Source organism: Halyomorpha halys, unplaced genomic scaffold (genome assembly GCF_000696795.3).
Source record: "Halyomorpha halys isolate HHAL.00 unplaced genomic scaffold, Hhal_1.1 Scaffold473.1, whole genome shotgun sequence".
In the NCBI taxonomy this organism is placed as follows: Eukaryota; Metazoa; Arthropoda; class Insecta; order Hemiptera; family Pentatomidae; genus Halyomorpha; species Halyomorpha halys.
In genome coordinates this window covers 582,458-592,970 of record NW_027113075.1, presented here as the reverse complement: position 1 = coordinate 592,970, position 10,513 = coordinate 582,458, and the positions used below count along the sequence as shown (strand labels likewise).

The following is a 10,513-nucleotide window of genomic DNA, read 5'->3' as shown; positions in this document are numbered from 1 at the left end:
ACATATATATTGTAATATTAAAAAATTATTTAAAATAAATAAAAGGAAGATTAATAGTTTTTTACTTATTCTCATATCTAAGGCATAGCTTTGGTTCAAAGGAAAAGCCTTATTATAAAACAGATAGGAGAATATTATTTAAATTCTATAACATGATTGACTCTTAATCTCAGAGTTAGTTTCTAGGCAATCAGAACACTTATCTTTGGTAATATTTTTACTTAATTATATGTTGAGCAACACCAATTTATGCTCTTCTATGATGATGGATGATTTTTGATGACTTCTTTTCAACAAACTAACATTTTCATTAAACCAATCCTTGGTTCTCTAAATGTTTTCACTCATCTCATTCACTGGCGTGTGTTGTTTGGCAATCCAAACAAAGAATCCCTTTTTATTCTTGAGTGACTCTTCAATGTCTTCTTTTTTCAAGATGTCTACCACTGAGTGTAGCTAAGGGATCTTCAGGACATCCTGCCTCTAGGCAATGTCATCTATCTCCCGCCTAAGCAATGAATGATCAAAAACCAAGATCTCTCTCTTCCTTCCTCTTCTATAGAAGTTTGTTCTCAACATTGATTGTAGTAGTACAGTTTTGAGTTTTTTCTTATGATTTCCTTTATCAATAATTTTCTTTAATACTTATTCTTAACTTCCATGTTTTCTTAAATTTACTGTAACTAAAATTATGATGGGAAGTTAATTAAAGTTTTTAAAATATTTGAATCTGCTCAACATGGCCGCGATTCAACAGAATTTTAAAAGGACACGCCCCGCCATCTTGGCTTTGAACTATATCTTTTGTAACTGCATATTTTACTGATGAAAATTGGTTAGCTGGCTTTTTGGTTTAACAAAGCAAATGGACAATTTTGAAACGATACATAAAATAAAAACATATTACAAACCCTTTATACATAAAAAATAACCATTTACTCAAAAAGAGGATATTACAATATATATATATTCTTCTGTTAGCACATCAGGCACAGGAATCTACACTGGGCCTGCTCAACACATGCCAACCATTTCTCTATCTCTTGCATGGGTAACATAGATAATCTGTAGCCCAACCTTACTCACCTCCATTGACCCTTCGGCCTACCATATGGTATCCAGGATATCTAAGACTCATTCACATTACAAAACCAAGCAATTTTAATATTTGCACATTGATATAAGAGAAGATTATCTATCTGTTTCAGCTATACAATAATATCTTTCTTGTATAGCTGAAACAGTTTGCTGTTTTCCCTCCAGTTACCATTCTTGCTTACGAATGCTAAGACTTTTCTTAAAATTACTCATTAAAACTTGTCTATCAGATTGATGCTTTAATTGTTGAGGGTTCCCGTTTCTCCATTGTATGTGATTATTTGTCTTATGAGGGTCTTGGACACCTTAAACATGGAGGAACAACTCACAAGTTAGCTTTTAATTATCCTTGAGACCTTGGTCTCATTAATATTTTTTAGCTTTATCATCTTTAACTCTAAATCTGGCACTTTGCAGGCCATCCTTAAGCTCTGCAGGGATCTCCCAATGTCTACATCATTAACTAGATCATTTGCATAGGCTAAAACTTTTTTGTGTAAATAGTATCTTCCTGTCTTACTTGCTTGTACAATGATACGATTGCTTGTAGAATGATATCAAACAGGAGAGGAGCTGTTGTGCCTCTCTGTCATAGGTCTTTTTCCACTTCAAATGGCTTTGGTATTATACATACAAAACTTCACTTTGCAGATGGTACTCACCTTTGTGCATTTTAATAACTGAGTTAGTTTATTTACTAACCCCACTTCATACATAGTCAACTTGAGTTTGCTCCATATAATTGTATCATAGACTGATAAAAAGCTAGATGTTCTGGCATTGAAATATTAATTAGGTGTTTTTACATGTTTAAAACATAGGATTAACTGAATATAAATAGAAAGAATTAATTTTTTTATATAGACTTAGTTTATCAATTATGTGCTACGGGATATATGCATGTTTTTATATTTTCTATTATATGAAATGGTTTATTTTCAGGGTGTTTTATGAAGTGTTATTTCATGAAATAATTACTTTTGAGATAATTAGTATTTGTTAAATGAATATTCGATGAAACAATATCAATCAAATAACAATCTGTATTTATTTCTTGAAATAGTTATTTATTCAAAAATCATACATTGAAATAAATAAAATATATTTATGGAATAATTTTCTGATAATTAATATTTTTCTATTTTCTTATTTTTAAAATACATTATTCCACAAAAACACAAAATAATTTTCTTCAGAATAATTACATTTCTAAAGTGATATTTCAAATCCATGAATACTGAACTTACTGTCGAGATGGTTGTTATATCGGACTCCAATTATCCAAATATGGTATGTATGCTTGACCGGAAGGCCTCGACAATTCGTGTTCAATATAGGTAAGGTAGTAATCAGGAGGTGATTAGACAGGATGAGACTTACGGGGTGACAGCCGTAATTTCTCTAAGGATGGTAACCTCGTCCTATCGGGCACTATTCCTGTAGATAGGAAGGAGGAATGCAAGCTTGGAGGATAGCCAGCCGCCGGGTCATGCAGGAAGATAACTTTGTTCTACCAGGTGCTATTCCTGTAAATACAAAGGGGATATGTAAGCCTGGAGGGTACCTAGCCGGCAGGTCCTAAGAAATGATAGAAGGTTGACTGAAGAAGTGACCAGAAGGGAGCAAGCGTGAAATAAGACATTTCATATCAAAAAATAAGACAGAAAGACTACACTGGATGTCTTACTTGCTGTCCCAAGTAATACTGTAACTTTCATTTTTTTATTTTATTTTTTCAAAACTTCTATAAAAAATTTTAATGACGTATATATATAAACAATATTTGTATGTATTTTCACCTTTTACTGTAGAAATCTATATTCTAAGGAGTTTCTTGAAGAGTATTGGATTTAAGGTGCATATTTATAAGAGTGTATAATGTATTGGGGCACACATTATTTCTGAATTTTTAGCAAACTTTATCTAATACTAAGTGTCCTTACGTAGAGTGTTGCCAATGTACCGGATGTTAGTGTATTGAATAGTGGATTTGTACAGTACTGTATCGAGTCGAAAAATTGTATGTGTCGTCTGATGAACTCCAGCACAGTGGGTAGATTGAACAATTGATGCAGTTCCAGAGGCTTCTTTTTCCTCCATGGTGTTGTACTTACGATTTTTCTCAACATTGAATTTTGAAAAGTTTGAAGAAGGTACTTGGTGCCATCTGATATGTGGGTAAATAATGGTGCCCCATATAGTAGTGCCAGCCTCAGGATACTTTTGTAGATCTGCAGCTTCAATCTCAGTGAGGAGGAGGTTGAGACAATATGACTTTCGTCTTACTGTTTTCACCTTCTGGTATAGATGGGCAGAAAGCTTGAGATAATAAGCTTTACACCCAAATAAACAACAGAGTTGGAAGGTGAGCCCATTCACATGGAGAGTCTTCAGTAGTCTTGATCACTTGTAATTTGTTTGTGCAAACACAACACAGTCCTTTTTGGTTGTATTGACTTGACCAGCTTTTGAACTATCTCAGAGCAAACTGCTTCAGCCTGATGTAGAGCCGGTCTGTTTAAAACGAATTATGGTGTGTTCATCGCAGAATTTCCATAGATAATTAAGGATGATCTGTTCTTAAACCTTGCCAAGATGAGGTAAGAGACTGATGGACCTGTAATGATATGCCTCTGTTCCAAACTTATTTGGCTTGAGGAATGGAAACAAGATGGCATGTTTCCGTTTATCAGGGAAGTATGTCAACCTCAAGCACGAATTGTACAGGTTCATGTGATGAGTGATCCCCTTCCTTGGCAGTTGCTTGAGCAAGACGGTCTGCACCTCATAATGAAAATACTGTTACACTAGGTTTGGTGTGATGGTTGACAACACATATAGTGACAATAAAGCTACTATTTCATCAATATTCATTAACTCAGTGAAACTTTACTGCCATAGCAGCAATTTGATTGAAAATATATCAGCTGTCGACACCAATGATCGCTTACTTCATAATACTGATAATTATATAAAACAAATAAAATTTTCTTATGCTTCAAAACTAATAAAAATAAAACTCTTTAAATTCTTAATAGCCAGAACCATTGTATGAGTCATAACTTTTTTTAGAGCTCTGGAAGCTAAAACATAGGTACAAATTGGACTGCATAAAAACATTTATATATTTTATTTTTGACCACTTACTCCTATCATCACATAGATTTAATCACGGTCAACTATATCTATATTTTGATCGATTTATTTTTCAGATTGAATCTGGAGAAACTAGAATGAGACCACTTTCACAGACTGGAAGCGGTACACAAGTTTAGTTAAAACATTCAGTAGGTTGTTCCTTTGTACAAAAAAAGTCTGATATCAACTAATGAAGCACACTAAATATATTGTGCAACATACATTAATATTAATATTTTTTAATGTAAATAAATACATTATATATTGTATGGTTGTAATAAATTATTATATTTACAATATTGAGATGTAAATAGTTTTATTAAATGCTGTGTTCTGACATTTTTTTTTCTATTTGTTAGAATTATTAAATAAATATATAAATGGCCTAGAGTATAAAATTGTAATAATTAGAAATTGTGAATGATTGAAGCCTGTCATTAGATTTCCTTTGACAGAAACATTTAATGATCCTAGTGTGCTGTAAAAAAATGAATATACACATCTTCACTGTTTGATAGAGATTTCCTTTGCCTCCATTACAGTGGCTGGCTGAAAATCAATTAAGTGTATGAAACATTATTTATATGGGTACATATTAATAACATAAAACTTATCATGTTTGAAGAATGTAGAAGTATTATTTAAAGACGATAATTAATATGTTAAAGTTTGTGTATTAAAATTTTGATTTTGATAAATTCTTGTTTTTTCTATTATTGCTGTTTTATGTTAACCTAGTCTCATAAAAAAAAATCATATCTTTCAATTCATTTTCAAAAGAATAAATAATTTATTAATTTGATTATGACCACATTGGGTGTAACTTATCAAAACACTAATTTGCTGTAAAGATAAAAATGTATTGCTCCAAATGGTTCATGCATGGAAGCTTTAGTCCAATCTACTTCATCATCCTGACCACTGTATCCAGATTGTGTTATTCCAGAGATTTATGATGTCTAGTCGAGGTGGTCGGGTTAAATAATCTAACTCTCATTGATAATGTTAGGTACTCTTGACTAGAAGGCCTGGACAATGCTGTTCAATTTAAATGAGGTTGTTGATTAGGAGGTGAACATATAGGAGACTTAGGGGTGCCAATGGTAAGCTCTCTAGAGATGGTAACTTGGTCCTGCAGGGTACTGTTCCTATAGGTACAAAGGAGGAATTCAAGCATGGAGGGTAATCAGCCACAGGTTCTTGCAGGAAAGTAACTTTGTTACCTGTAAACTTCCTGTAGGCCTGTAATAAAAGGTGTAAGTAAAAGGAGTGATTCAGGTAGGGTAGAGAAATAAAAGACAATATGCATTTTCAAAAGTTAGACCTAGCTTGGACTGATCCACTACATAAACTGTTAGCCTCTGCCTCTCAAGGAAGAGTTTAAGATGAGCCGAGATTTCACACTGGGACTTATTTACTGAGTGGGGAGGGACCACTCTGCTGGCTTCTTTATTTTATTTTACCTGATTAAATTCAGGCTGCAGAGCCAGAATCCCTTCCCTCGGCGACAACGTCGACCAAGGGGACCATGCTTTGCCACCTCCCAGGTCTCGGTGGAGGGGCGGTCTCTTGGATTAGGGGATTGGCACAGTCTTTTAGCCCATCAAAGAATTTGATGTGCCTATGGTCTATGAATTCCGCCACAGAAGAGAGTTGGAGCTCCTCACTGATTTCTCTATTCCTGGCCTGCTGGAGTGTGGTTCCTCTGCCTATTCGTCAAAGGAGGGAATTCTGGAAACTCTGCAGTATCGTTAACGTTGTCTTACAGAGGTGTCGCATGAGTGGTGCACCAGAGAGCAGAGTCGGGTATGATCTATCAGAGCCTGTATGACGGATGGGCCTTGTAGATCTTCAGGTTGAGTTGGAGTGAGATCTGCTGTGAAGTGAGCAGGTGGTAGAGCCTATATGACTTTTGTCAGGCCAGCTTAAATCTCTCCCTGACGTAACTGGAGAAGGTGAGATGCCTGTCGAAAGTCATGCCGAGATAGAGGATGCTGTTAGAGAGTTTCTGACCCTCACCATCCACAACAAACTGCTGGTTAGCCTGGTCTTCTTGCCCTTCTAGAAGTACATGACAATGGGATCCGTCTTTGATGGATTTACCTTGATGCCGTCCTTCTTCAGAGCAGTTACAATGGTGGCAGAAGCAGTTTGTCCATAGTGTAGGGCCAGTTCAGCTCTCATGCTGGAAGCATAGACACCGATGTCATCGGTGTAGGGTGCTACCAAGGCCTCTCCATGCTTGATGGTGACTACTGGTGCTGTGAAAACAACAAACAGTAGGGGTCCAAGCACTGAGCCTTGAGGTACTCCGCAGGTGGTGGGGACTGGAGGCGACAAGTCTTCACCGACTCTTAGATGAATGATCGTTCACTGAGATAGTTTTGGACCAATCAGCATAAGGCAACGGGAAACTTGAACTCCTCCAGTCAGTGGAGTAGCAGCAGGTGGGACACGCTCTCGAAGGCCTGTCTGCAGTCCAATGAGATGAAGGCAGTTGCGTAATTGCTGTTCATCCGCTCTATGGTGTGGGCTTGCAGCTTCATCAGGTGATGATCGCATGCGACACCTCGTTAGAAACCAGTCTGCTCGGGTGGTATCACATCGGCTTCCCTGCAGTGCTCCATGAGGTGGTGATGTAGGAGCCGATCGAAGACCTTGCTCGTGTGGGAGAGGAGGCTGATTGGGCGATAATGCTCAGGGGTGTCATCTTTCTTCACCGGCTTGAGTAGACATACTACGATCGCTCGTTTCCAGCTCACCGGGAAGTACGAGATCCGTATGCACGAATTGAAGATGTTCAACAGGAAGGCTTTACCCTTCCTTGGGAGCATCTTCAGTAGTACACTTGGGATCCCGTCCTGTCCAGACAACTTGTTACCCCTAGTGCGGTGTAGTACTGATTCCAGCTGGCTGAAGGTGGAGAAAATAGGCTTCTCGACGTGTCTCAGTGGGCTTCCAGGTGGTTGGGGAGGAGCATTAGATGTCCACTGAGCATAGCTTGAGGCCAGTAAGGCAGCCTGCTCCCCAGACGTCATCAGGTCGTTCCCATCAGTCAGATGTACTGTCCTCCTCTTAGTGACAAATGTCCTGACCAGCTTCCAGAACTGTCTGTGGTCCTCATGAGGAACATCGGAGTTGGTCATGCCAGAGCGCTGTCTTCCAGTCATGCATGAGTGAGGATATTTGCTGGGTCATCCCATTGATAGCATTGATGGCCGGTTTCAAGCTGTAGTCACGCGTGCGCAGGAAGACATTGCGCAGGTTGTTCCGCTGGCCAATCAGAGTGAGGATGTGCTACGGTGGCTTCCTGATGGCTTTGGGGAGAGGGGTGAACTTCGACATCTTGCCTTAGTCTGACGAGGTTTTTGGCCTTAGGGACCTCCCAGTCCTCCTGAACCAACCTTTTGGCTCCTCTGAATTCGGGATTGTCCTCGTACATTCGTTCTTCGTGCACGATGTACTGGTCGGGATACAGGAGAGACATCGAGGCCACTGCCTCCTGCTACTACCATGTCGTGGTGGAGGATGACGGCGGAATTTTGGTGTCCCTCCAGAGCAAGAATGCCCGGTCGCTCGAGAGGGTATACTCCACGGATGAAAGTGGTCCCAAACAAGCAGGCGCTACCTAAGCAAAACACCGTCAACACTAGGGGGAGTGATCACACTGTCAGAGCAAGGCTGCCCGGTCGCTCGGAAGGGAGTGTTCCACGGATGAAAGCGGTCCCAGAAGAGCAGACGCTATCTAAACAGGTGATCAGAGGAGGGGACCAACAACAGGGAAAGCCAATCCAAATCTTCAGCTAGAGTCTTCGGAGATAATTCATCTTCCGCTGCTGCTGGTGAACGGTATGAATTGGCGTATTGGGGTATTGTATTGCCACACTGACACCCGTTGATTTTTCTTGCTGATTACAGATCTTATCTCTGGGCTATTAAACGGCATCGAGAGGTACTAACTGTTAGCTTTCAGTTGATCAGCGGATTCTATTGGAACCTTTTTTTTTTCCCCCACAGAACGGCCTTTCAAGACCACGCCAATATTACTACTTTCTCATTTTGCTTTTCTTCTCTCCCAGTATCTTTGTGTGCCTTAGATTACTCTCTTCCGACCACGCAGTAAACTTCCGTTTCTCTTTATTTTCTTAATTGGAATCTTTATTAATTTAAATGATACATTTATTAATATTGCTTATATAGTTGTTACATGTTACAATTGAAGTATTAACAATGAATAGTATAGTGTTTGCTTGTCGCCAGTAGTGGTTCCCGTATTAGCTGGTAGGCTCCGCCATGCCTGGCAATGGCTATTTTGGCAGCTGTAGTGTTTACAATCTAGACCAGCAGGTAGCGGTATCGCTACAACTTTCGACAAGTACAGAACTGCATGTCCTCACTTTGATATAAAGATAATTTTCCATGAAGAGAACCCAGTATTACCAAGGAAACCCGAAGGAGGCTTGAAATCATCAACTAGCTATTCCTGGAATCGTAAAATTACTTCAACAATTTATTAGAAGAGATGAAGTGGAGATATTTCTTGAATGACGAAGATGTTGGAACAGCGTCATGGTTGAGCACACCGTCCTCAACTATAATATCAGAGGCCTTCAATCAAAGATGGCCGAAATTGAAATCCTCCTGCAGCAATATATACCATCAGTGGTGGCCCTGACTGATACCATGCTCTCCACCTCTCTCCGACTGTACTTCCATGGATACACCGCGTATCAAGAGGGCTGCTCACCCGGTACTGCTGAAAGCGTAGCCATCCTGATCAGGCGTGATGTCCCGTCAAGGCTCATCCCGAACCCAGTGGAACTGACCGAAGGTACTCACATGATCACGGTGGACGTGCGATTTAAACACCGATTCACTTTCACCTGCATCTATAAGCGCCCGAGGTACAGTCTCACATCAGCAAGATTACTACTACAACATGCCCAGACTAGGAGTCGAATTGTGGTTCTTGGGGACCTCAATCCTCGGCACACCGCATGGCTATGTGGTAGCAATAATCCACTGGGTACCTATATATCCAAGACCAGGCTGGCAGTCTTCCATCCGGGAGTGCACACTTTCAGACATAGGGGCTACCCATCGAGGACCTCAACACTGGACCTACTCCTGACCAGGGATCTCCACACGGTCACAGACTGCCGAGCTCAAGCATATGGACCGTCTGATCACCGGCCTGTACTCTACATCTTCGAAGGTACAACAACAACACCACCGGCAAGTAAGTACCTATTCCACAAGGCCGACTGGAAAGGATACAGGTCCTGTGTCGAACAAACTCTCCCATTGGTTACGCCACTATGGACATCGGAGGAGGTGGATGCAGCGGTGGAGGTCATCACCACCACTATACAAGATGCAGCCGACTTCACCATCCCCAAGCTCACGCCACAGCGCAACACCTTCAGGAGACCGCCAAAGCACATCCTCGCCCTCATCGGCCAGCGAAACAACCTCCGCAACATATACCAGCGCACACATGACTACAACCTGAAGCCGGCAATCAATGCGATGACCCGGCAGATAGCTAGTCTCATGCGGGACTGGAAGACCTCGCTCTGGCATGACCAGCTACGGAGGACACACGATGATCATCGCCAGTACTGGAGACTCGTGAGGTCCTTCGTCAACAAGAAGCGAAGTGTGCACCTCACATCAGGCGACGACCTCCTGACATCGGGTGAACAGGCTGAACTCCTGGCCACAAGCTATGCAGCGAGGGATGCTGAACGGACTACCAGTGCACCCCATCCACAACCTGGACCACCGAGCCCCAACGAGAAGCATCTATTCTCCTCCTTCGACCAGCTAGAATACGTACTACGAAGCGTCAAAGGGAACAAGGCGTCAGGACTGGACGGAATCCCGTATGTACTCATGAAGATGCATCCAAGGAAGGGTAAAGCCTTCCTACTCAACATCTTCAACTCATCCATGCGGATCTCGTAGTTTCCCACAGTATGGAAGCAAGCTATCGTCGTACCTCTACTCAAGCCGGGGAAGAAGGGAGACTCGACCGAGCACTATCGTCCGATCAGCCTCCTCTCGCACATGAGTAAGGTGTTTGAACGGCTCATCAACCACCACCTGATGGAACACTGCAGAGAGGAGAATGTCATCCCACCACAGCAGACCCACCTAACCCATGCTCAAAACGCTGCAGCCACCATCACTGATGCACTTAAAAGCATTGGGATTAGGGTAAACCCTGGAAAAACGGATGCCATAGTGATGTCGTTCGAAACAGGAAAGAAACCAC

General features: G+C 40.9%; 1 protein-coding gene across 11 annotated transcripts in view; it reads left to right on the top strand.

Moving 5' to 3' along the window:
- The window catches only part of Ndae1 (Na[+]-driven anion exchanger 1), a 178,264-nt gene extending 173,328 nt beyond the window's left edge, over nucleotides 1-4,936 (top strand). For all 11 annotated transcript variants that reach the window (XM_067050711.1, XM_067050709.1, XM_067050710.1 and 8 more), the window contains one exon: nucleotides 4,311-4,936. In XM_067050711.1, the coding sequence (XP_066906812.1) occupies nucleotides 4,311-4,373 (63 nt within the window). In that variant the 3' untranslated portion in view covers nucleotides 4,374-4,936. The remainder of the gene's footprint in view (nucleotides 1-4,310) is intronic.
- The last annotated feature ends 5,577 nt before the right edge of the window (nucleotides 4,937-10,513 follow it).